Genomic DNA, 26,289 nt, shown 5'->3' with positions numbered 1-26,289 from the left:
ACAATGCATTGTGAATCAGTAACCAGTAACCACTAAGCAAAATATAATTGTTAAATAATGTAAATCATGTCTTAACAAAATGAGTTCAAAATTACACAACTAATAATATCTCATAAACTCGTATTTATTCTGCTTCCTCTTCTCCATAATTTTCAATAACTTGTTCTTCATCGGACACAAACTCAATATCATTATTGTGATCCTCGTCTTCTTCTTCAGATTCAAAATCATTTTCATGAAGTTCTCTCACTCTAGAGCTTCTTCGGGATTGTAGATTTTCATCCGCTCCACTTGCTTCATCAACCATTTGCCAAGTGAGCCCAGAACCTAGTTCAACTTCATCATCCCCACCATCCACAATCCAACCTTGTGCATTTGAAGCATCTTTTGCAAGAAGGACATCAACATTTCTTTTTTTTTCTCTTTTTTTGTTTGTTCAACAATCTAGCATTAAATTGGACAAATACTAGATTGTTCAACCTGTTGGCATCCAACCTATTTCTTTTCTTTGTATGAATCTAAAAAAAAATAGAGAAAGTAAATATTATAGTTAGTACCTGAATATAGAGTAGACATTAAAAATTATAACTAATTTAATTAAAGAGTAGACTGAAAGTTTAAAACTTACTCCTTCAAATGTACTCCAATTTCTTTCACACCCAGATGAACTTGTAGTTAATGAAAGTATCCTCAATGCCACCCTTAGCAAGTTAGGTGTGTGAGCACCGTATGTACTCCACCATGCACATGGATCAAATGTATCATCATTTTTTTCACATGCTTTTGCTGCCAATGTTTTTCCAAACAACCCAGTCTTATTTCTATATTTTGGAAATTCCTTGTTAATAATTATATCTTTTAGATCTAACTCATTGGCATGCAAAGTTTCCATGCATTCAAAAATCCTCATTACGACCTCCTCATAAAGAGCAATAGAACTATCTTTGTAGTAAAAATAAGGATTCAACAAAAAAGCAGTGGTATGCAATGATGTATCAAGTCTATCCTTCATTTTTGACTCAATAATGACTATGATAGGTGTTGATTCAGTCTGAGCCACCTTGATATCTTCTTTAGCTTGAAGAAGCTCCCCATATAGAAACCCCATCGATGGCTTTCTAACTCCATCTACCAATCGAAGAACTCTTACCAAAGGAGCAAATATTTTCAAACAAAGTGTCACACCATTCCAAAAACTCATGCTCATCACTATAGAGTAAGCCAATTTTCCTTTGTTTGTTTTTGACCATTTACATTTTTCCCACATATCACTTGTAAACATGGCTCTTAAACTAGTTTTTTTTTTCAATCAAACTTTGCAATGTGAGGAAATTTGATGCAAACCTAGTAACTCCTGGTCGGACTATGTCTCTCTTCTTCGTGAAACTTCTCATCAATGATAAAGTCTTATGGTGAGCATAGATGAAAATGGTAAAAGCCTTGGATTGCTCAATCACCTTTTTATATCGTGGAAGTTTGCCAATACTTTCAAGCATGAGATTAATAGTGTGAGTTACACATGAACTCCAAAAGATCCCGGGTCGTTTTTCTCTCATCAATTTAGCTGCAGCCATATTGTCTGTTACAATCTGAACAATATTCTGAGCTCCTACTTGTTCAACACACTTGTCAACATACTCAAAAATAAGTTCAGCTGTATGCGCCTCCTCAAGACTCCTTAGACTCTAAAAATGTAGTACCCTCCTTGCAATTAACACATAAATTTAAGATGCTTCTTCTTTTTCTATCACTCCATGCATCTGTCATAATTGAGCACCCATTCTTTGCCCATTCTTCTTCATGTTTCTTCAGCAATTGTTTTATTCTTTCAACTTCGGCTTTCAATAGTGGCTCCCTAAGTTGATATTGAGTTGGAGGCTTGAATCCTGGTCCAAATTGACCCACTGCCTCCATTAGTTGCTTGAAGCTATCATTATCAACAGCATTGAATGAGATTCCATTTTCATAAACCTATCTCCCAACATATTGTTGAACTTGTTGAGTTCTCTCTTTGAAAAGAGCCTCATTTATATTTTTTTGGCGAAGTACTTTACTTCCACTGGAGCCTGCATTTTCTAGAGCAATTGCCGATGCATATCTATCCATGGGGCCAAGTGGAAGAGGTTTTTTAACTCCATCCATCCCTTCAATTTCAAGACCTTCTTCTTCATCTACGGAAATAGCCACCTCTGCTCTACAACTTTGTTCTTCCATTATTTTGTTCTTCTTTCTATTCCTCCCTTCTAAAATAGCCTGTTTGTACTTATTTTTGTCTTCTTGAGATGCTTTTCGACAACCAGATACATTTCCAGGTATATTTCCAATGTGCTCCTTTATCCTATACACTCCCCCTGATATTGCTTTTCCACATAACTTACATTTAATTTTGTCGAGGTTCTTAGGATCAATCAATATCCCAAACTCCCATCCGATGTCATTTGACTTTCTTCTAAGAATCCCGGATTCGGGTTGAGTGACAGATGCTGTCGAAGATGGATTACTTGCCATTGATAACAGATATAATCTGAAAAAATTATATATATTAATAACTAACAAGACATAACATGATAATAAAATTTAAATATTTAATTATACTATACAGATATAGACATACAATACAAAATATTTTAATAACATTAAGTCATTAACCAGTCTGAGAATATTTTTTTATATATCTTAATCTAATTAATAAAATTTATTAGATATGTGTTTAAATAAATTAAATTTTAAATATATTTTTTTTATATTTTAAAATCTGTTTTATACTGTTATATAATTATAAATTAATAATATTTATTATTTATTGGAATTTTTAAAATTTTAATTTAATTTTCATATTTTTAAAACTGATTTATATAAATTAATAATATTTATTACAATTTTAATATAATTTTAATATTTATAAATTTGATTAATATAAATTAATAATATATAAAATTTATAAATATGATTTATATAAATTAATAATATATATTATATTTTTTAAAAATTTAAATATTTTTTATTTTTTAAATCTGAATATCTGATAAATGATAATATTTATTATAATTTTTAAATCTGTTAATATATAAATTAATATTTAATATTATTTATTAAAAAAGTTAAATATATTATTTATATATTAAAATCTGATTAGTGATTATATAAATAATAAATTATAAAATTAATAATGGAATTTTATATATTTAAATTTGTTTTATATAAATTAATAAAATTTATTAAAAAAATAAATTTTAAATATATTTAAAATTTAAAGGAATTGTTTGAATTTATTAAATTTAAAAAAAAACAAAAAACGCCGTCTCGCGACGCGACACTGTCGCGAGACTCGCGACTCGCGCGACAGCGCGGACGCCACCGGCGCCTCGCGGGAGGCCTCCGGCGCCGAAGCTTCCAGCGCCGCTGGAAGCATCACGCGATGCTGTCGGACGCGTTCGGCGGCTGCGGACGCGTCCGGCGTCGCCGGAGACATGTCGCGACGATGACTCAACACTGTTCTTTTGTTGATGTATCAAGTCTAAATGTAAAAACTTAAAAACGTAAAAACTTACCGGAGCGACGAAGCCTTCGACGCAACGATGCAGCTACGCAGCAACGATGAGAAGACGAAGTGGCGCTGAGAGACGACGAAGGCGTAAACAGGAAATTTCGAACAAAATACCAAAACAATGAAACCTAAATAACATGTCGCGGAGGCCCGACGAGACCCGCTGAGGGCCGCCGAGAGCCGCCTAGGCGGCTGGGCCGCCGAGGTCACCCGCCTGGGGGTTTTCCGGTGCGGCTTGCTGCCGCACAATGACTAGGCGGCGCCTAGGCGGCCGCCTAGCCCGCGTTTTAGAACACTGCTCATGATATTAGATCATCTACTATGACCCATCTACATTTTTTAGATTTACTCTGGTGGTCAATAGAAAATTTCCATAAGGTTGAGCTAGTCACCTCTGAATTAGTCGGTTCTAAGAGCGGAATTCCTTATTGGATATATGTGAATGAGAAAGAGATGGAAAGAAAAGGAACTCCATTATAAATGAGACTTTAGTACTATATTGAGAGTTTTAAAACATATTAGTTGTTTTATATCGATTCACAAATATTATGGTTATAAATAAATATATAGGGAGAGGTTCTCTTAGTGTGGATACGCAGAGGGTGTAAATCCAAAACCCTCCTCATTTTACCATTCTATTTTTAAAAAATAACATTTAACCCCCATAAAAAGATAATTATGCCCTTGTATTTTTTTTTTTATCATTTTTAAATAATAAAGGGAAAAAGCATATTGAATTGACTATTATATCTTCCGATAAAAATCGTCATAAAATTTATACATACACCAGCATAAACAACAAAAAAATAATGACTCTGAAAGGGATAACTAGCCAAAACTCATTCCATCACTTTTACCAAATCAAAAAAGAGTCAGAATTCTAAATTTATGAACCAAAATCAATTGATAAATCCAACTAGCTCTGGGGTGATCGGTCCAATCCCACGAAAATTTTCCACCGCCTACCAATAAATCGAGAATCACTTTTAGTGGGCAGCCTAAAAGTCCAACATCCTTTAGTTACACGTCTTATTTAGAGAAAAAATTTCTACAAATTCACAGGATTAAATTACAAGTACGTGGGTGACAACTTGAATATTCTATCTCTATATCATAGTCTTAAAAGTGATGAACTAAAATCAAATGAAGATAGAATAAAATTCATCATTAAAATCTTTTCCTATCTTGATATTTTTTCTTTTTGAGATTATTATAAAAGAAATGATAAAAAAAAAATACAATTGGCTTTTATAAGATTACCTTTTGGTCAATGGAAGATTAAATATTGTTTTTTTTCAATATAGAGGGTAAAATATTATGGATAGAAAATAGGGGTTGGTATTTTACAAATACCCCTAAAAAAATACTTAAATGTGACAAATTTATTAGCAATACCTAATCTCTGCTAAACCACATCTCCACCGTCGACTGGACTGTATAACAGGTGGACTCGTCTGGCGTCCGCTACTAGCGGTGAATTAACATCCGATGTCATCGAGGCGGCTCCGAAACCCTACTTTTTCATTCTCGTGCTGCTGCGGCTTCCTCTCCGATGCCGGCAGTCTTTTCTGGCGGACTCCGATCCCATCGCTTCTTAGACAATGTAAGATTCTTCCCTCTTTTCTTGTAGTCGCTACCTTTCTTCCTTGCTCCTTTTTTCGATTTCATTATAAATATATGCTATGAGCCTATGAGAGGTTTCTAGGTCACAACAAACCTTCCGCAAAGATTTACACCTTAAAACATTGTGAATGGGCGAAGTAGGATCTCCTCTCTCTCTCTAAAAGGTTATTTTTACATCAGAATCTATTGAAAACTATGAATATCTTGACTTATTTTTTTTGGCAGTCGATATTGTTTATGGTTAAAAAATTGAGTTATTCTCTGGCATTATATAGTGGATATGAAGTCTCAATAAATGAATTTCGATATGAAATCTCATGCAGATACAGTTGTGTCAGGATCCTGTGTAAATTGAAATAACCCTAGCCCTTAACTGATAACTAGTAATATATTGCGTGAACATTTTCTAACTATTTCTGCTTTTTGGCCATTTTTTCGATTTCATTATCATATATGCTATGAGCCTATGACAGGTTTCTAGGTCACGACAAACCTTCCGCAAAGATTTACACCTTAAAACATTGTGAATGGGCGAAGTAGGATCTCCTCTCTCTCTCTCTCTCTCTCTCAGGTTATTTTTACATCACAATCTATTGAAAACTATGAATATCTTGACTTATTTTTTTTTGGCAGTTGATATTGTATATGTTTAAAATGTGAGTTATTCTCTGGCATTATATAGTGGATATAAAGTCTCAATAAATGAATTTCGATATGAAATCTCATGCAGATACAGTTGTGTCAGGATCCTGTGTAAATTGAAATAACCCTAGCCCTTTAACTGATAACTAGTAACATATTGGGTGAAAATTTTCTAACTATTTCTGCTTTTCGACCATTTTTTCCTAGCTAAAAGTCTACTTATCGTAGTTGCTTTAAATTCTTACGTCTCTTGGTTGGGATCGATTGCAACATTTACTAACATTGGCTTGGAAAAACAAAATGGAGAACCATTTTTTAGATTAACATTAGATACTTGTAATTGCCATTCTGCATGTGGGAATGCTGTGTGTAGATTACACTGAAGACCACAAATTGATCGAGCCATAAGTTAACTCTATCATCCCCATAAACCTTGTATATGCTCTCCATTTTTTTCTATATTTTTTATACTGCTGATGATAAAACTCAATTATTTGAAGTTGAACAGAGGATAACATTTACTTGTTCTTTCTTTGGAAAGGTTTGTACTTCATTTTCTTTGGAACTGCCAGTGAGCTATCTTGACCATCAAAGAAGGCAAATAAAAAATATTTGGTAGGGTTCTTCAGAATCTAACCTAGAGTTAGATGCCTTCTTCAAAGTTAGCACGATGCTTTAGATGTGGTGAACGTGGGCACATTGTTGATGATTGTAGCTTGGACAAGAATATTTGCTTCTTTTGCAAGGAATCAGGGCATGTCCAGGATGAGTGTCCGAGGAAAACTAAACTGAATGCTAAAAAAAAGCCACGGCTGCGGAGTCATAGATCTAGATCTAAAGAGAAGATACGATGCTTCAACTGCCATGAACGAGGACACTTGTCTAAGGCATGCCCCTTGGTTGAAGATATTTGCAACTTTTGCAAGCAGACAGGGCATTTGAAGAAGGATTGTGTGCTGAAGACTCGCAATGACCAGCATAGTGCTCAACGAGAGCCAAAACAACATGAGGAGAGTCAAAGGCAGCAGAGCACCACAACTCAGGGTTTTGCCTTTGCTCAAGAGAAGGATATGAGAGTCCAATATCCTCATAATTTCCACTCAGGTACATGAACTTTGAGGATTAAATTTATTAGTGAAAGAACGTTTTTGTATCCTTGTTTTTAACTTTTTTAATTATTCAATTTATTAGTGATTGATTAAGAAATTGTTGTGGTTAGGTTTTATGTTTTGGTTACATTTTTATTTTGGTTCAAATATGTTATATGTTGGAACTTGTGGATTGTTGACACATGAGACGACATTGATGCTGATCTTTTATTTGATATTTGGAGGTTACTGTGATTGAGCTATAGCATCTCGTGTTTGAATTGATGAATTCATATCTAGCTTCCAGAAGCTATGATGATTTTCTGTGAATTTTTGTAGTTAATTTATTGTGGGGAGTTGCCGGACTCTTAGTAACTTTATTGCCTGAAGTATGGTGATTTAGCTTGACATGACCATTGTCGGAAGTGTTTATTGATTCAGACTTATACATGGGCCTACTATAATTTTCTGACTTTGTGTAATTATTTCCTAAAACTTTAGAAGTCTGATTTTACTATGTTTGTTTCTTAGAATGCGTTGGTTGTTGAAAATCTTCTTATGTTGTAGTCAATTTTTTGTGCACTTCTGTTGGTAATTTAATTGGTTTGTTCTCCATCTACAAACATTGTAGTTTCAATATTTTTATATTTGAAGGTTGTTATCTAGTTGATTTTGTAATGACATTGTCACTGTAAGTCATGCCATAGTTGGTGCTCTCATGTGTTTTCATTTGATGCACCCATGCTAAGCATGGTGGGATATTTTGTTTGCCAATTTTTCTTGTTATAAAATTTTTGCTATATCACATGTTAATTAATTGATCTTCTATTGATTCTAGATTTACATGTTTTGACATACTCATTTGTTGCTTCCTATTGATGAGTTCCATCCCAATGGATGACAATCCTCTGATCTTTCTGAATGACTTCTGTTGGGACTTGTTACATTCTAGATCTATCGGTCATTAGAAATATTTATGATTCTAAAATATTGAATCAGTTAGAACTTAGTAGCATCAGAAGGTTTGCTTCTGGAAGGGACATGCTGTGCCTGTTCAGTTTCATTGTGTGGCAATCTTATCTTGTTTGATGCTTCTTTGATTGAAAAATGTACTTCCACTTATACATTTGTAATGTTTCAAGGGTATTTACTGCAGCCCCCTTTGGGATACCAAGGTTTTATACCTCCTTTGCATGTGTTATGGCCTCTACCTGGTCCTGCCTTGCTCCACACGGAGCCTTTTGGCCCAGGCATCCATCCTACACCTGTTCCATTTCCTTCTGATACACTGCCACCTCTAGAAATTATGGAGCAGAAGCTTGCTTCACAACACTGGGAAATGCAACGACTCACAGCAGAGAACCAAAGATTTGCTACCGTCCATTCTTCTTTGAAGCAAGAATTAACAGATGCCCAAAAGGAGCTGCAAAGACTGCAAAACCAAATGGATGCCGTAAAAACTGGGAAAGATCAACAATTAAAATTGTTCTTGGATAAGGTTGCAAAGATGGAAGCTGATTTGAAATCTTCTGAATCTGCGAAAGTGGAGTTGCAACAGGCTCACGCTGAAGCACAAAGCTTGGCAGGGGCAAGACAAGAATTAATCTCTCAAGTTCAACAGATGAATCAAGATTTGCAAAGGAGCCGTGGTGATGACCAGCAAATTCTAGCATTGATGTCTGAACTTGAGGTTCTCAGACAAGAATACCAGTGTTGCAGGTCAGAGCTCTCCTTCCATTGTCAATTGAAATTTTCATAATGAAAAATGTCCAAGCTTCTCCTCTGAAAAATATTGCAGAGAAACATATGACAATGAGAGGAAATTGCGCATCGGTCATTATGAGGCTCTTCAAGCAACAGAGAAGAATTTTGATTCAATGATTAGGGAATTAGAAAAACTGCATGCGGAATTGTCAAATGCTGCCATCATAGACAAAAGTGCTACCGCTACTTTAGGTTCATTTTTTTTTTCACATGCTTCATAAAAGAGGGCATTTCTTGTGAACTTTATTGAGGTTAGTTTTTGGACAAACTTTGGATGCCAGGAGGACAATTTGGGATAAATGCTGATGCCTACAAGGAAAATGTTGCATCTGGAAAATATCATACCAGGCAAATTCCTTATGAAGATAGATATGGAAAGGTATTCCCGGCTTTGTTTAGCTAGTACTCTAATTATCATGGATTTACTTTACCAGGCATTCTTGCTTTTTGCTTCACAACTCAGAAGACAATTGATTACAGAAAAAGATTTGTTTGAGTACAAATAGGATGATGGACTCAGTAGTTTCGAATTGTGGAATTTTAGAAACTAAAGATTTAAGTTAAGCTGTGCTAAAAGAAACTATCAGAAATATGTCATGGAAAGAAACAAGTGAATAGTTAAAATGGATGGAAGAAAAGTTCTACGAGACTTTTAGGTATCTTGAATCTATTATTTATAAAAGAAAGAGATGTAGATGCTAGGATTACTATTAAGTGGTTCAAATGCAAAAAGTATTATGTGATCATTGTGGATCACAAAAAGAAAGATTCTGCGATACTAACCACAGTTCCAACTTACATTATGGTTAAGAGTGTTAAGCAATCAAGAAACAACACATACAAAAAAATTGTAACATAGATTACACTGATAAGAACAGATACTACACATGATCTTAGCCAAAAGGCCGAGAAAGGAATAAAAAATTGTAACATAGATGATAATGCTAAAGATGATAGTATGGGAGAAAAAAAAAATAGTATAAAGGTTTTCAGAGAGGATCCAAATCTTTTATAGTTTTACAAACTGAATGAGCTAGACTTGAAGATATGAGGACCAAACAAAATTCTACTTGTCATAATTTTAAAGATTTTAACAGATGTAGAACGTATTAGTTGTTTTATATTGTAAGAATCTAGGTTGTCTTGGATTTTACATTTAATAGTAGGTTATTATGTAAGAGTCCTGTATGTATATATTGGTATAATAGTATAATGCACTTTCATCCCTTTGTACTTGCTATCAGAATGGGTAAATTAGAGTTTTGCATTGGGTTTTTTCCCTTCAGCTCCATAGAGAGAGCCATGGATTTAATGTAATGGTGCAATCTTCCCTCTTCCATGATGCTATTTTTTCTTCTCTGCCTCCCCTGTTCCCAACTTTCTTTCTTTCTATATCGATAATATCATTTCATGGTTTTCATATCATAGCCTCGCGTCTTCCCTTGTAACTGTAGGTCGGCTACCTTGCCTCTTGGCATTGACATCCTTGGCAAGATGCTTCATCTCAGTTTGGTTTAAGTGGCTCCCCTTTACCGGCCAATCTCTGTTGGACTTTCCTCTATGCTATTAGAAAACTTGTATTATGAATCCTAGAGGTGACAAGTGCCACGCTCAATTCCTTCACGTGTAGATTGTCACTCGCTTGACTTTGTGGTTCACAACACATTGCTACCTTCTGTGAATTACATGGCATCCTTGATGCATGCAGGCTTCCTTTTGCTGCCTCTTGAGTTGGCTGCTTCGTGGTGACATAGGTGATGAAATCCCTCATCCCAATTTTCCAGATCTTGAACAGGTCCAAGACCAACTTTGTTTTGAAAATTAAAGAAATGGAAATAATCTTTCCATAAAAACAGGGGCAACAATTTTGTTTTAATATCAAAATAGAGAAGGCACAGTAAAAAAAAAGAACCATATCTGGAAAAAGAGGTGGCAGTACTGATTTAAAAATATATATTTTGCTGCCAGGATTTTGATAGAGCACTACACCATTAACTCTCCTCTTTGCCATATTAGTTGAATTGTCTTAATACCCTTTTCCCCGTCATTTCATCCTCTATTCATCAAGTTGATGCACCAGTAGGTTCTTTATTCCTCATCAACTTTAGTCAATCTTATTATTACTCTCTCAAGTAAAATAGATTTTAGAACAATTAGTCTCCTCTGGAATCTACTGTCTATAGGAGTAATGATCAACTTTTGCTTAGTTTCTCTTTCAGCATTCACTTGTAGTCTCTAGAGAAGATATCAAAATCTTCATTTTTCTCTTTTTCTCTTCAATCCTTCATAATTTGCTGTTCATCTTCATCATTCTTTTCCTCTTCAATCCTTCCTAATTTTCCACTTCACCTTTGCAAACTTCAATATTTTGCAGTATCTTGATGATTCAGGTGTTTTGGATGAAGATTATACTCAAGAAGTCTTTGAAGATGCCTCTTAATCAGAGCGTCTTTCTATATCTTTGTTGAGTGTATTCTCATTCATCTATTCTAAATTGTGGGTTTCTTTTTCTATTTTTGAGTAACAATTTAAGTATTGCCGAAATATGTATACTCATCCTCTCATATGCAATATTTATTCATGGGATGTGACAGGGAAGTATTTAGTCATTGGATATAATGTCACAGTTATACATATTCTATACGAGTGTAATTATACTTTTTCTTAAGTGTCACAATACAATTCCATCCTTTTCAATTCCAGCGGATAGTTTTGCAGAGTTTAATGAATAAAGGAACCTTGCAGCCGACCCTAAAATAATTGGTACCAACATGACTTGCCATAGTTGTTTAAAATACAATTCCTTTACGGTAAATCGGGAAATTGTAGTTGGCCAGTGCAGAGGAGGACTTCCTCGATTTTGCTGAGATTCGAACCCTTTCCCAATGTTCAAAATTTCGCCCTAGGTGTCCGGTGATGCTTCTGGCGGCGCCGGAGGCCTCCCGTGAGGCGCCGGTGGCGGTCGGTGGCGTCGTGATGTCGCGGCATTTTTTTTCGCTGTTTGGTATTTATTTTATTTAAAACAATTCCTAACGGGGATAATTTCAATAATAGGGTAGGGTTCGGTTCATAAAGCCTAATAGGATTCAATAATAATAGATTTAATTTTTTTAATAAATATTATTAAATATTAATTTATATAACAGATTTTAAAAAATTCCTTATGGTAGTAACTCTGCTCCGCACTAGCCAACTCAACCTTGCCCTGGGGGCGCTTCTTTTAAATTCAAGAAACTAGTTAATCTGCATCATTGATAAAATTCATATGTCAACAGAGATGCTGTCTTGACTTCTATTTAAATTACAGGAGCATGCTGGTGTCGCAGCTCCACATCCCGAAAGTGCAGCTGGTTTGGTCTCTGCTCAAGCCGTATACAATGCCTCCATTGTCCCAAGGGATATCGTTTTGGGAATTACAGGCAACGATGGACCTCAAGGCATTCATGCATCTTTAGCCTCTGGATATGCTGCTAGAGGGGTTGGTGTGGATCTGTCAGCCACAGGAATGACTGCAGCTGCTCGTGATTCTACACAGGCACCTCCATCTTATGGTGCAGCACAGCAAGCAGCATACGTGACTGGGTGCGATTACAAAGCACTTTGTGGTGGTAGCAATGCTCCGATGCACCCTTGATGTCTAAAGTGATGTATATTCTTCGTAATGTGTCTGCTAGACTGTTACCCAATGCTTTGTGCATTTGTGAAACTTTACAAAGACCAGAATGCGCTGCTGTTAGGAGTTTGCCTCTCATCTTACTCATCAGTAGTAGCTAGCCCTCATGACGAAGCAGTATTTGAGGTTCTTGCTCTTCATGCCGGCTTGCTGCCTCAGCATGCGTGCACTGTCAACTTCATCTATGTTAATGCTGTGTTTGGTGTTGACACCACATTCTGTGAGCTCTTGTCACCCTCACAAGGACCCCACGTTGGGCCCTTCTCCTTGGGCATTCACTCAACAGAACAAAATTTATATCGTGTTTTTGCATTTTATTTGACATTCCCTCATTTCCATGTGGCAAAATAAATGTAATCATTCCCCGGTCAGTAGAAATCTATACTCATCCCCTCCTTGCAGATATCGGTGTGGTAATATATCAGTTTTACAGAGTTCCCATCTTATTTATAGCAGTATCCTTACCAGGAAGACTTAGGAAACCAGAGTAGTTTGAACTGTTCCTTGATATTTTTAATTAAGTTGTTCCCAATTTTTGCTCATTCCAACTCCATCATTACTTACATGAACTGCCCAACTCGCGTCGGACCCGAGCATGATAAAGTAATAAGATTAGTCATGAGCTTTCGGCCAGAGGATTCTCCTTTCTTGGACAAGCCATGCCGCACCTACTCATTGGAAATCTATTGATTTATTCCAACTGGAGACAAAAGCCATAAACTACTGAGAGTGTTCGTGCCGAAATGGAAAACCACCGAGAGCTAAATTATATAAACATCACTAGCAAGCAAGAGCAGTTTGGATGAGTTAAAGACTGTCTTCGCTAGCCTCTCAATTGTAGCATTTTCTTTTCCATAAATTCTACAAAGATGCATTATAAAAATGAAACATGATTAAGAGTATTGAAAGGCAAACTTAAGTGGAATTGGTTGAAAGCACGATGATTAAGAGTATTTATGAAAGCACTCATCTGTCATTGTCTCTTAAGTTGCTTTCTCCATTGAATTTATGAGTACCTCCAAACTTAGTGGATACTCTGAAGAATGCAGCAGCTGTGAATCCGGATGGACCGAGTATCTTGTTTCCGACGACAATGGTGAAGCAGAGTTTGTTCTTGTGGATAGTGGCGATGAAGATAGAAATGGTGGCAGTGACAAAGACACTGACGACGATGACGACTCCATGGCTTCTGATGCCTCTACTGGATTAGTTAACAGCAAGCAAAAGCTTGGTAATGACGGTGAGGAGAGTCCTCAGTGTTCTTCTCAGTCTGATAAATTTTACCAGTTGGAAGTGAGTAATAGAAGGAAATGCGAGCCTCAAACCGAACTTAACTCCACCTCTTTATATGGCAAATCCAAAGACAGGAAGAAAAGATTGTAGTGGACCTGTATCCCAGCATTTAGATCATCATCATTTTTATGTTGATGATGTCAATAAATCATTTGCAGTTAATTAACATTTGATTGGAGTGTAATCATAAGCTACAAAACCAGATCTTTTTGGGTTAATTTCAATTGAATTTTTAATTGCTCATGATGATTTTTATTATTGTTGTTATACATTTTCTTAATGTATGAGCTCCATGTGCTAAATAAAGTTGGGCAAAAATAAAAAGAGCACTTCTCATTTTTTTTCCAAAATTTAAATATATAAAATCATTATTTAGAATTTAATAGTTAGCTTTTAATTTATGTTAAATGTGGTGCCCATTTAATTTTAATTGGAAATGGGACGCCCATATAATGATTTTGTAAATGATGGACGATTTTTTTTTTTTTTTTGCTAGGATGGAAATTGAGCATTGAACAGTGTGTTCTATGCGAAATATGACTATATGAGCACGCCGTTGTGAATTTCGGAAATAAGGTGGGTTTTTTAGTAAATTTCCAAATGAGAATCCAAGAAACGAAAATGGATAATTAATGGAATTAAAAAATTTCTGAAGGATTAAAAGTCTCCTGTTCTTGGCTGAATAGTAGTCGAGAGCCTCCGCCGTCCAGCCTGCTCCGCTGCTTCCACCACCGCCATCGCTATGGATCCCATCGATTCCATCGTACTTCACGGAGAAGGTGAATTCCTCGTCCAGAGCCCACCGAACAACCTTGCCCAAGACCCCTCTGCGGAAATCGGCGGCTACCCCCGCCCCTATGCCTTTGTCCAAGGACTCCGAGTCGTCGGGCTCGATTCGGACTCCGATTCTGAAGGCGAAGATCCTGTCCATGACGTTGCTTCGGAGGATACCAATCGGAGCGGAGATGATCTTGGTCCGCCTCTTCAGTGTGATTGCGTCCGCACCAGGGAGACAGCGAGCGGTGGCGCGGAGGAGGAGGTGGCGATCGATGCCTTCGATGATCATGGATCCCTGGCGGGATCGAGGTCTTCTCAGGAAGTAGATGAATGGAGTGATTTGGAGTACGACGACGCGCTTGTGACCTTAATACGAATCGTATTAGGAAGAGGGGTTTCGGAAGATTTCGAAAGTGATGCTGATCCCTACTTCTACGATGACCTTGAGGAGTACACTGACTACGATAGGACGAGAAACACTCCGACGGCGAAATCAGTGGTCGACGGGCTTCCCGTGGTCCTCATGTCAGATGAGGATGTGGCCGATAAAAACACATTTTGCGCGGTTTGCAAAGATGAGATTTTGATGTTGGATACGGTGAGGCGGTTGCCGTGCTTGCATATTTATCATGGAGACTGCATTTTGCCATGGCTTGGCATGAGGAATACGTGCCCAGTTTGCCGGTATGTGCTTCCGACCAAGGATCCAGAGTGCGAGAACTAAAGTCTGCTGAACTATGGTGCTGATTCCAAGTTTCTGTTGTGAAAGTCTTGCTCGGTAAGCCTCCAAAGCAATGATCAATTAGGACTATCGATCTCTAAAACTATGTGAATCATATTTCAGTAGTAACCCTTGTTATTTCAACAAGTTTGCCATATAAACTTTGACAAGATTGCTCAACATTGCCTCCAGATCCAGTACTAGTTTTTATGATTATGTTAGTTTTACTGTGAACAAGTAGATTTGATCAGTTTTATGTCGTGTGTTTAGTTGAACATGTAATCTTGATGAAATATTTGCATTGTAGATTCTAAATGTGATAGTCCTGGAATTGAATCTGAAACTATCAAAGACTTGTGTAAATATACTTTGAAAATAGGAAATTACATATTCTTTGGTCTTTTTTCACGTTAAAAGAATTCCAAACGACTCTGGAAATGGATGCTGCTGTTGTTTAACTTGTATTGTTCATTACTATCCTGCAACTTGATTTTGACAAAATGAGAGACTTATCGTCATTGACTTGCAACTTATATGCTGCATTTAAGAGTTAGAACCATTTCTTGTCTAGATCTTTTATGCTAGCTTTGGAGCATGAAGACCATATGAATGCCTTGGTAAGATTATTCAGTTATATTATTTCATGTTCATATTAGAACAAAATGAGCTTATAATTGCCAACTGTTAAGTTTTTTACCCATTTAATTACATTTTGGAAATTGCTATTTAGCTTCTATTCTACTTTAACATAGAGCGTTAGGAGGTAGGAAATATTAAGAATCAGTAGTAAGACTACCTTAATCACAATTGGGTGGACAAGCATTACTGAATTTAGCTAATTGTTGGGAAGAAAAACCATGACAGAATAATAATAAAAAAAAAACTATAAAGTGTGCACAAGATAATTGTGGTCAACACTACTTGCCACAGAGATGCAAAGATATAAGAATTTTAAACACTTCATTGATTAAACTCAACCTTTGAGCTTTTTCACATCCTCTGCCTCTCCCGTCCCACCCCAGAGAATTTCCTGTCAACTTCTCTTCTATTAGATTGTTAGAGTACCACAAGTACTTCCTGGAATCAGCCTCTATTCTAGATAATTATCTAGTTTTAGAGCATTTCATTCCTCAAGAAATGTGCATTCACCAGTAACCATACTTTCTCTAAGTTAATTACTTGATGCCTATCAGCCCATGAGAACTATTAATTGATGCTATGGTGCACTAGTACTCTCATTGATTAATAGTTAGCAAAAACTATGGTTGCTAATAGAAACTATACAATGGCTTAAAAATGATTTTGTCTTACAGCTCTCTCAAGATCTGTTACTTTTCCATTTCTTATTAGTGCAAAGGTTTGGTTAATTTGACATTGTAAATATTGGTTATAGGTAGTTGAAACTGAGACACAGTTTTTTTTTTGTTTCCACTTGTATTAACTTATACTTTGTCTTGAGGCTTTGGTTGACTAAAATAAGATGTAATTTCTAATTGGCTGATTTGGTTATGCAAGTATCCTTCTATTTAGTTCTGATACTTCTCAGATGTGAATGACTTGAATATTTGTGGGATTTCTGTCATTTCTATTTGTTGAAATAAGTTTAGCATTAACAATTAATCAGTGGACTGTACGTCAATATCCAATACCTTATCCTGAAAAACAAACACAATTGGCATGAGTGATGTATATAATTAAAGTAGCACCTTTGTGCTAGTATATAATAATAGGACAGAATAATTGACCTCCTTTAAATTTTTATGAAATTCTCTGTGAATCATTCTTTGTTTTCTCTAACAAGAACTGGTAGTAGAGAGTTTCCTTGTTGTACCTGAATTGTAATCGTATGAATTGATACTTCTACAGCAAAGAGCGAACTGTACAAAGAACACCTCTCTTATGATGCTCTGGTCCATGTTTTCAGTAATTGTGATGCAGCAATACAAATATTAGATTCATATGACTTTTTTTTTTTGGCAAGTCGAGTTAGTGATTGGTGAAAGATAAGGAGAAAATAAGGCCGTAGCTATTCTAGAATTAATAAACAAAACAAAGGGTGTTGCAACAAAATTGATAAGGTTTAAGTGTCAAAGCCAGGAACAATTTTATTATAAAATAATAAAATAGTGCTTCATTCATACTTACTATAGAATAGTGCTTCATATCAAATCCAGAAAAGGCCAAATTAAATTAATAATACAAATGATTAAATTAAGACAAAATAAAATTCGAATCAATTTGATTATATCAAATAATCAATTTAAATTTCAATTCTATTTAATAATGAATTAATAGTCGTGAGGAAAAACTTAAGCTTCTTGTTAAAAATATGAATAAAGTAGTGAATTTTCTGAAGCTATATTTTAAGAATCTATCGATTCATACACACTCAAAAATACAGCTTACTTTCAATTTAGAAATATTATTCTCCTATAAATACATATCATCCCTTTCAAAATAATATAATAAAATATTTATAATATTCAATATATGTATTTTTTTAGCTTCCAACTTTCTCATAAGTATCACTTGTTATATCAGAAATTCTTACTCTCAAAATTTATATTTTGTTAATTCTAATTATTTTCTGGATTTACGTGTCACTCTAATTACATATATGAATTGTCTATTCAAAATATCAATAAATATAATCATCTGGCATGTTCAAAATATCAATAGATATAATCATCTGGCATGTGCTGTTGTATTAGATGAAGTCTCTCGTGATTTATATTTCTTAGAGAGTTATCATAAAGGACCGTGATTTATCTTTCTTTAGTAGAGAGTTATCATGAAGGGACCGCCGAAGTAATAATTTCATCTTACTGTCAATAAATATAATCATCAATAAATGATTAAACTCAAAGGCATTATGTGTTTGAAAGTTAAGAACAATATTATCAATTTAAATTATTTTTATCATTATTTTGAAAATAAATAACTATGATATTTATGTAAAAAAAAGTTTGCAGTAGCATGTTTATAAATTCGAAATTATAAATATAAAATAATATGTTTCTAAGCAAAATATAGGTGATTCCGACTTGCAATTTGTAAAATACTTTAACTTAATAGAATATAAATTAAATGTTTTTGATAAAGGAAATTTAAAGACAACAACCAATAAAGGATTTTTTTTTTAAGTCATATCACACAAATTCATGGATTTTATTTCGAAATTGCTAATCCACATATTTAAATAATTTAAGCAGTTAGGATTTTTATAGGAATGCTAAGTTAGACTTTTTAAAATTTATTGTAAATTTAAAATATATTTAACATTCTAAATACAATTTATAGATTATTTGTGCACTGGACATATGAATAACTAGTTTTGCATCATTTGAGAAATTTAGTAAATAAATATTTTAACATTAAAGTATTACAAATATCACACTTAGTTGATGTATAATAATTGTATTTCAAAAATAAACTTGATTTTTAATTCAATACGAATTTATTTATATTTATTAATAATAAAAAAATAAAATAAATAAATTCGAATATTGTTTAAATTTTAATTATAAATATAATCATTAATTAAAAATAAAGAAAACAATATCTATTAAATTAATATATTATTAATTAAATTTGATGAAAAGTTTAAACTTAATTCGAATTTGATTAAACTTTTAATAAATAAATTTAATAATTTTTATATGAAAATAAAAAATTTATGCCCTTAATTTTGACTCAACGGAGTCGCATTCATTTGACTCGGCCAATCCGCTCGGCTCGCAGAGATTCGACCAAGTTCCGCAGATTCCATCGCCACTATTTTACGGTGATGAATCCATTTATCTAGACAACGGACGGCCGATCCACTTTCCGCATGGCGAGACTACTATGCGGACATATCAATTGGAAAAATCGACTTCTTCGAGGCTTCCTTGTATCTCGACGTATATATTGTCTTCCTCCCGATCCATCTCCCTATAAAACCCTTGATTTGAATCCCGTTGGGGACCGATCTCTCTCTCCCTCGCTCTTTCTCTCCCACTTCGCTCTCCTGCCTCCGGCGACATCATCCCCGTGGTATAAATTCCTGGGTCCAAGTCCCTTCCTCGGCAGCGAGTAGGGTTCCGACGGTCAAGACTTAGCTCAGGATCTCGCGATTGGAGGTCATTTTCTTCCGTTTCAAAAATATACATATGTAAAAAAAATGTCCTTCGCTCACCGTTTAGAGTAGAATTTCGTTTGGGTCCGAAATCCCCTATTGGGCTCTTACGTTATCTTGTTTTGGTCTTGGATTTAGGTTTAGGCATCGGTCGGCTTTTTGTCGACTTGAAAAATAGATAATTCTGTCTTGATTTCATTTTTTGTTTTATCTCTGCATCGTGGCTAATTGGTTTTATTTGTTATTCGACTTGTTAGATAGTAATTAAGGTTTCTTTTCAGCCTGAAAGGAGGTGTCTTTTGTTTCCTCTCCCCCTCCCCCCCCCACTTTTCCTATTGGAAAGACTTATGTTGAATGCTTTCTTTTTCTCTTCCTAATAGCTTAACGTTCCGGGAGATTTTCTGTGATTTAAATTAGAATCTCGAAGGTCGGTAGATAGTAAACCTAAGAATTAAAAAGTGTCATTTTGACTTATTTGTAAAGCACGGGTAGTAGCTATTGGAAGACTGCTGCTTATTTTCTTCAGGTCTCTGTTATTGTTTTCTTGATCTATCACGAGCCTAACTTGTTATCCTCCTGTTGAGGCAATGAAATTTATTTTTTAAACGGACAAAAAAATATTACTTGCATTTCTTCCCATGATAAATATGCTGCTTGCAGAACTGTATTTTCATTGCTTTAGATTTATAGTGAATTTCCATTTTGGTGTAGTTTTTCTGCTTTAACTTCATAGTTTATAGATGTGGCAACTCTTCACTTTAATAGTTTTATTGCATTAATGACACGATGTTACTAAATGTAAGTTATAGTTGTATACTCAAAAATGCATCTTGCTGTATCATAATGCGCTCGTCCTTTTCGTCTAGAAAACACAGGTCATTAACCCAAACTAAAAAGAGGAAAGCTACCAAATGAGAGAAAGCGCATGTTGTAAAAGCCTAGACCACCCTCGTCATCATTAGGCCAGTCTCAAGCCAAAATCCAACCCCTATTCTGTACTTGAGGACAAGTACTTTTTTAAGGAGGGAGTGATGTTATGAGTCCATAAATGCCACATTTGCAGAAGCTTTGGTCTAGGAAACATCTAGTTGTTGAAGGTGGAAGCGCTGAAGAAACTAGGAAACAAAGTGATCTATTGAATTATTTCATGATAATTAGGATTTAGGGGTTCTTTTCTTGCAATTATATTTAATCACCATGAATCACATGTATTGATCGAATGTATTTCCATGTAGTTCAGTGTGAGTCATTTTCTTTTACAGATCTGTAAGTAGGAGGAATAGTTGGGCATGATTTTCCATTTTTGGCATGTGGGAGTAGAAAGACAGGTCATTGCTCTGATAGGTAGCTTCCTGAAAGTCAGGCAAACTAAAGGTCTAATGCACTTGCTAGTCACTCATTATTCCATCAGGGAGTGACAGTGAGAATGAGAAAACTAAAAACATGTGGCTTAAATGGCAAACGGAATGGACATCTGTTTCATCCCAAAGATATTGTACTTGTGAGTCAATTGGATTTGTTTGTGCTTGAAAATATAAGTTTAAAATATATTAAGTTTATTTGGACCGATTGCTTTATGAAGGGGAGCCTTGGCGCAACGATAAAGTTGTTGCCGTGCAACCTGAAGGTCATGGGTTTGAGTTACAGAAACAATTTCTTGCTATACTGGTAAGGCTCTGTAGACCCTTCCTTGGACCATGCATTTTCGGAAACTTAGTGAACCGGACTGTTTTTTATTTTATTTTATTTTATTTTATTTGGACCATTGCTTTCTGTTGGAAATTTAGGAAACTGTTATCTATCACATGTTATGTATGTTTTCACATTAATTTCTAGATTTTTAACATATCTAACATGAACATGTTCTCGATGATTGGGTACCCTTTATAGTTAAATACTTGGGCCTAGAAGGAAATCATGTTAAGAGGGATTCTTTAAATTTTTAATCTTTCAGGTCATTATATGCTTTTGGTACTTTCTTTAGTTTGATTATCCTCATAGTAAATGTTAGTTAAGAGAGACCATTTAGTTTGTGGATTAAATTTATAGATTTGCATATTCTATAATTGGAAGTTCATTTAATTAAAAGATGATAGGTTGACTGCTGTCCAAATTGTTGGGATTGTTGTTGTTTATGATTTAGTTTTAATTTTGACTGTCATTTGGTTTATAATCTGTCATTGGAGTTTGCACAATTTTGTGGTGAAGCCGATTGCTTTTCCCATAGAAATGAAAAATGGCCTTGATAGCTCAATTTTTTTTTTTAAACCGTCACTTGTATTTTTTTTTCTTCATTTTGTTGCAAGAATATTTCCAAGTGTCATCTCCTAAGAAGTGCTTCTGTATTGTAATTACACATATTAGATTAAGCATATGTCGTTAATATTGGATATAAGATATGATCAGATAGTTATTCACAATGTTTTTTTTTATTGTTCACTCTTTTGTATCAAGAACTTCTAAGTCTGCATATTGCTAAAGGTGCATTGAAGATCATTATAGAACAAATATATCCTAGTTGATATGCTGGATTAATTGACTTATGTATATGCCTTACATTGGCAAAGTAAACAATACAATACCTAATAACCACATCTTTTCGTGTTTAGTACTTCTGCCACCAATCAATATTTAATGTCACTATCTTGGTTCATCTAATAAGATTATTTAGGGTGTTAACTTTCTAGCAGGGGCAAATTTAGTGGAATAATGATTTTGGCAATTGTCTAATGTGTAAAAAAAGTGTTTTCTCCCTTCCCACTATAAATAATTAAACAATACCAAACACTACCATGTTGTTTGTTATATTAATCATTGGATTTTTTTTTCATTGGATAACCCTCAATTTTGGTATCTTAGTATAGTCTATGGCCACATTTGAATTGTACCGAAGGTCCAGTATTGGTATGTGCTTGACAGAAACTCTAGATGAGATGGTTTCAACTGGAGCCTTGAGCCCAGAGCTTGCTATTCAAGTTCTTATGCAGTTTGATAAGGTGTGCTAAATTTTTAGCAGTTGTCAAAATACTTCTGGAATTTCTGTGATCATACTAGTGTGCTGATATTACCTCCTTCCAGTCCATGACGGAAGCTTTGGAGACTCAAGTGAAGAGCAAGGTTACTATTAAGGTAAAGGCTCATTGTTAACATGTTGGACATATTATTTTTTGCAATACTCACTTCAGCCAAGCCCCCTAATCCTCTGATATGTTTAATATTTTGTGCTATTGTAAAATTAACCTTTTAAGATAACATTGATCTAAATTGGTGCTTCATAAGATACTTGTGCCTTGATCCATCATTATCAGCTTCCCATGTGAGCATGGCTTGATTTATCAATCACATTTAAGCATGATATGTGAAATCTTGTGTCTGATTTTGAGAAATTAAGAAATGGAATTTGGACAGGCTTTAGTTACTGCAGCACATTCCATACAGAGTTATTGGTTATCATCTCCACTGGGTTTCAAACCTGAAAATATGAGAGATGGAATGAACTAATTTGTCAATTGGTTTAGTTAGTTATGAAAAAATATTTCCTCATAGGTGATGGTGATGCAGCTGATGGTCTTATAAAAGCTACTTGCGTTTTGTTTCTCAAGCTTTAACTGTCTTTCATAGTTTTTATTCTAACAGAATATTGTCCAAAATCAAGTTGCAAGTTCTCTAGTTCTTTATTGCTTTGTCCATTGGAAATTTATGCAGTTATATGCTCCTGTAATTGTAACATTCTCTTTCAATGTACCTGGAGAAGCCCAAGTAGCTCTTAAGTTCTTGTGATTAATGTGTGCATTTGTGTGGCAACTGCTATCTGGCATGTACTTACTAGCTTGTTTACAATGAACTATGCTGTACCTAATCAATATCCTGTTTCAACCATCCCTTTCTTTCTGACAATTTAATTCCTGAAGCTGACAGTTGAGTATCATTCTTAAGTTTGATGCACAATTGGGAAGAAGAAACAAGAAGTATTATTGTGACCCCCATAAGTCTGCTAGTCCAACTCTACTCTGTCATCGTCTTTATCATTTTCTGCGTAGTGGCTATGCAAAGATTACTTTCTTTCATCCTTCTCTCTGCTGCATATATTCTTGTTTATATATTTCACTATTTGCATGCTACTTTGTTGGCCATTCCAGATTAAGCAATAGGCCCGTAAGGCAAACCTTCATTTTGATCACAATCTCATTTATATCTATTCTGATTTATTGTCAATCTTGGCACTTCATGTTGCCAAAGATGCATACCAGATTGCCTGGTTTGTTAGGTGTTTGCTTAATTAGTGAAGCAAGATACTTAGTTCTAGAGTGTCATAAAATAATAGACGAACAAAAGGAAAAAAAAAAAAATACAATTCTTACATGACAACCACTAGTTGATTGATACAATAGTATGTAAGTTAACCAGTTAGTTTTATCATCAAGCAAGTCATGATCAATTGCCACCTTGAACTGGACAATTTTACAATAGGGCAGGGATCAAATCCCAGCAGCCGCATGCCTTCGGGGAAAAACTCCTCCCACCCTCTAGCCACTTGATAAGATTTTCCTCCATTCATATAACCTTGGGACGGACTCTGAGGGGTGCCTAGGATGAGTGTAATCATCTTTTGCTACGATTGAACTTTATAATTTTGCTCAAGATTGAAAACATTTTCACTTTTGCTACTGAAAATTGGCGAGCTGAGCTTAGTTAATATTCATGTTTAATTTATTTATGAACTGAGCCTAAGAAAAATGTTCAAGTTTGTTCATTAATGTCTAAAATATAAATAAATGGACCCTTATTGATCACTTCTAGATAGTTTTCTGATTATGGCGAATTTTGTTGGCCAAATAACTTATCCTAAAAGCTCAGGCTGTTGGCAAAGGGATGAGATTATGCTTTTTACATAATTAGAGTGGGCAATGTACTGACTCAATCTAATTCCGGAGACATTTTTGAATTCCAGTAGTGGCTAGATTCCAGCACAAAGTTGTCTACAGTGCTGGTACCATGATAAATTTGACTTGCTGTCTATTTTTCATAAAAGCGTTATTAGTTTATATGCTGAACTGGTTACACATGTTCTCTTGCAATTATTTTCTTTGTCATTGTCGTCGTCACATTCTGCTTAAATGAGAGAAATGACCCATTAATTACCAAGCCCAATCACAGGCTCAAAATGCTTAAACCAAGTTAATAGTACATATCTCAATCTCATTTAAGCTTGTAAAACTCCTTTATCGAATGTGGGAATAAATTGGGGATTACAATCTTATACTAAATGTGAGTTTTAGAATACAACTCACAACCCAAAATGCTCCCTAATTGACGGGATGTGTGAGCCAATGGTGCCACACCATCATGTAGACAAACCTTTCCAATACCTCATTATTTGTCTAGATTGGGTTGGCTTTCATACCAATTGCCACGACACGCTTAGATGAGAGAATTGACCATTTGCTTATCAAGCCCAACCACTCACCCAAATGCTTAAGCTTAAGTTAGTATTTGATGCCCCCATAGACATAGCGGAGTTGGTACTCGGATGGTAGTTTGTCACATTAGGATGAGGGATCAATTCTCATGGGGTTCATTCCCCGTGAGGAAAAAAATGTCTCATCCACCTAGGAGACCGCTACGTATCCTGATTTACCTGCATATATATCTTGCCATGGGGCCAACGGTAATGGTGCTTGGGATGAGTGCATAACCTTTTTGCTACATTAAATTAATATTTGATAACTTAGATAAGTATATAAAACCGTCTATTAGCTTACAACTTACCATATGAGACTAAACAATCATAGTTTGAAATTATTGCCATGCAAGTGCTTACATGCAACATTTTTTGTTGTGAGATTTGATTACCTACTTTCTATAAATATTTTCAGTTTCTTCATGCTCTTGTCAATTCCTAGGATTCGTTCACCATAACCTCTGTCATGGGTCTCTCTCTCTCTCTCACACACACATTTTCTACATATACAACCTGTATGCTAATCTTATGTACCATTGATGATTTCTCCCTCCAGCTTCAATTTCTATAAGTTGCTATCTTGACTTTATACTAGGGCGACCAACCCAGAACTTAATCCTCAAATTATTTTGTAATCTTATAGGTATTTATCAATGCATTCCATTTTATTCAGCATCCAATCTCTGCAAACTTAGAGTAAAATAAGCATCTATCATATCTGGATTCTCAATCCTGCCTTTTTAATTGTTAATCTGCTAATTGAGATAGCTCTGAACTCTTTTGAGTCTGTTCTGCAGGGTCACCTACACACCTACAGGTTCTGTGATAATGTTTGGACGTTCATCTTGCAAGATGCAACTTTCAAAAGTGATGAATTAAATGATCAAGCTAGGAGAGTGAAGATCGTAGCATGCGACTCTAAGTTGCTATCACAGTGAGAGTTCACATTTTTCTTGTCCTAGGATCTTCCCTGGGTGGAAAAGTTCTCATGCTTGTCAATTGCAACACCTACCCCTCTGCCAAACTTGGTCTCTGGCAAAGTTTATTTCGTGTATCTGAACTTGGACAACATGAGATGGCATGCTTATGTGGAATTATTATCTATGCTCAAACAATAATGTCAACAAACATTAGTATTTAGTTCAGTTTGAGGACGTCACAATGAACATGAAGTCAGACTTCATGCATCTTAATCCAGGGTAGAAAATATAGTTCTATGCGAACCAATTGTCATTGTGGGGCAGAAGAATCAAGAAAATTTGCACCAAATTGGTAAATTATTCTACAGTTAGCTTTCATTAATTGAAATCTGAGGCTTATTAGTGAGGTATTAATATTCCTAATGTCACCGAACCTCAGCGAAGGCATATTTTCTCCCGTAGAGATGAGCTATCGTTAAAAGCCCAACCTAACAAATCTAAGTTGAATTAATTGATTTCTATTAAAAAAAATCAAATCAATAGAATTTTATTATTAAAATCAAATAAATTGATTTAATATAAAATCTATTAATTTGATCAGTTATTGAATTTATCAAATTTTCTTTTTCATATTGCTATTAGTCATAATGCATCATATTGCTA

At 35.0% G+C, this 26,289-nt stretch overlaps 4 protein-coding genes and 1 pseudogene across 7 annotated transcripts; 4 read left to right on the top strand and 1 right to left on the bottom strand.

Moving 5' to 3' along the window:
• Positions 1 to 4,995: 4,995 nt before the first annotated feature.
• On the top strand, positions 4,996 to 12,738 carry LOC122037962 (protein FLX-like 2). Of its 3 annotated transcripts, XM_042597466.1 has the most exons (7): positions 5,001 to 5,150; positions 5,644 to 5,741; positions 6,354 to 6,916; positions 8,043 to 8,619; positions 8,699 to 8,856; positions 8,946 to 9,043; positions 11,972 to 12,738. In XM_042597466.1, exons 3-7 carry the CDS (start codon positions 6,460 to 6,462, stop codon positions 12,296 to 12,298), a joined length of 1,617 nt encoding a protein of 538 aa, XP_042453400.1. In that variant the 5' UTR covers positions 5,001 to 5,150; positions 5,644 to 5,741; positions 6,354 to 6,459; the 3' UTR covers positions 12,299 to 12,738. The 3 variants fall into 3 exon arrangements, with proteins under 3 accessions (XP_042453401.1, XP_042453400.1, XP_042453402.1); XM_042597467.1 differs by lacking the exon at positions 5,644 to 5,741 and having other exon boundaries at positions 4,996 to 5,150; XM_042597468.1 differs by lacking the exons at positions 5,001 to 5,150; positions 5,644 to 5,741 and having other exon boundaries at positions 8,057 to 8,619.
• Positions 9,475 to 9,582, bottom strand: LOC122039292 (annotated as a pseudogene).
• Positions 12,739 to 12,986: 248 nt separating the features above from the next.
• LOC122037964 (protein SUPPRESSOR OF PHYTOCHROME B 5-like) lies at positions 12,987 to 13,826 on the top strand. The gene has a single exon (XM_042597469.1). The coding sequence runs from the start codon at positions 13,346 to 13,348 to the stop codon at positions 13,718 to 13,720; it is 375 nt and encodes a 124-aa protein (XP_042453403.1). The 5' UTR covers positions 12,987 to 13,345; the 3' UTR covers positions 13,721 to 13,826.
• A 468-nt stretch (positions 13,827 to 14,294) lies between these two features.
• On the top strand, positions 14,295 to 15,536 carry LOC122037961 (probable E3 ubiquitin-protein ligase RHC2A). The gene has a single exon (XM_042597465.1). The coding sequence runs from the start codon at positions 14,373 to 14,375 to the stop codon at positions 15,129 to 15,131; it is 759 nt and encodes a 252-aa protein (XP_042453399.1). The 5' UTR covers positions 14,295 to 14,372; the 3' UTR covers positions 15,132 to 15,536.
• Positions 15,537 to 19,031: 3,495 nt separating this feature from the next.
• Positions 19,032 to 25,893, top strand: LOC122037960 (transcription initiation factor IIA subunit 2). Of its 2 annotated transcripts, none has more exons than XM_042597464.1 (4): positions 19,032 to 19,249; positions 22,105 to 22,241; positions 22,324 to 22,374; positions 25,504 to 25,893. In XM_042597464.1, the coding sequence occupies exons 2-4, from the start codon at positions 22,113 to 22,115 to the stop codon at positions 25,642 to 25,644; spliced, it is 321 nt and encodes a 106-aa protein (XP_042453398.1). In that variant the 5' UTR covers positions 19,032 to 19,249; positions 22,105 to 22,112; the 3' UTR covers positions 25,645 to 25,893. The 2 variants fall into 2 exon arrangements, with proteins under 2 accessions (XP_042453398.1, XP_042453397.1); XM_042597463.1 differs by having other exon boundaries at positions 19,037 to 19,249; positions 22,110 to 22,241.
• The last annotated feature ends 396 nt before the right edge of the window (positions 25,894 to 26,289 follow it).

This window comes from Zingiber officinale, chromosome 1A (genome assembly GCF_018446385.1).
Source record: "Zingiber officinale cultivar Zhangliang chromosome 1A, Zo_v1.1, whole genome shotgun sequence".
NCBI classification, from domain to species: domain Eukaryota; kingdom Viridiplantae; phylum Streptophyta; class Magnoliopsida; order Zingiberales; family Zingiberaceae; genus Zingiber; species Zingiber officinale.
The sequence above is the reverse complement of the archived record's forward strand: the minus strand, read 5'-3'. Positions and strand labels throughout refer to the sequence as shown.

What these genes read in the sequence shown, in the direction of transcription:
- LOC122037962 (XM_042597467.1), top strand. Translation starts at nt 6,460, where the DNA reads ATGCCTTCTTCAAAGTTAGCACGATGCTTTAGATGTGGTGAACGTGGG. An exon ending in TCCTCATAATTTCCACTCAG is followed by an intron (nt 6,917 to 8,042) that starts GTACATGAACTT and finishes TAATGTTTCAAG; the next exon opens with GGTATTTACTGCAGCCCCCT. An exon ending in CAAGAATACCAGTGTTGCAG is followed by an intron (nt 8,620 to 8,698) that starts GTCAGAGCTCTC and finishes AAAATATTGCAG; the next exon opens with AGAAACATATGACAATGAGA.
- LOC122037960 (XM_042597464.1), top strand. Translation starts at nt 22,113, where the DNA reads ATGGCCACATTTGAATTGTACCGAAGGTCCAGTATTGGTATGTGCTTG. An exon ending in TTCTTATGCAGTTTGATAAG is followed by an intron (nt 22,242 to 22,323) that starts GTGTGCTAAATT and finishes ACCTCCTTCCAG; the next exon opens with TCCATGACGGAAGCTTTGGA. An exon ending in AGAGCAAGGTTACTATTAAG is followed by an intron (nt 22,375 to 25,503) that starts GTAAAGGCTCAT and finishes TCTGTTCTGCAG; the next exon opens with GGTCACCTACACACCTACAG.
- LOC122037964 (XM_042597469.1), top strand. Translation starts at nt 13,346, where the DNA reads ATGAGTACCTCCAAACTTAGTGGATACTCTGAAGAATGCAGCAGCTGT.
- LOC122037961 (XM_042597465.1), top strand. Translation starts at nt 14,373, where the DNA reads ATGGATCCCATCGATTCCATCGTACTTCACGGAGAAGGTGAATTCCTC.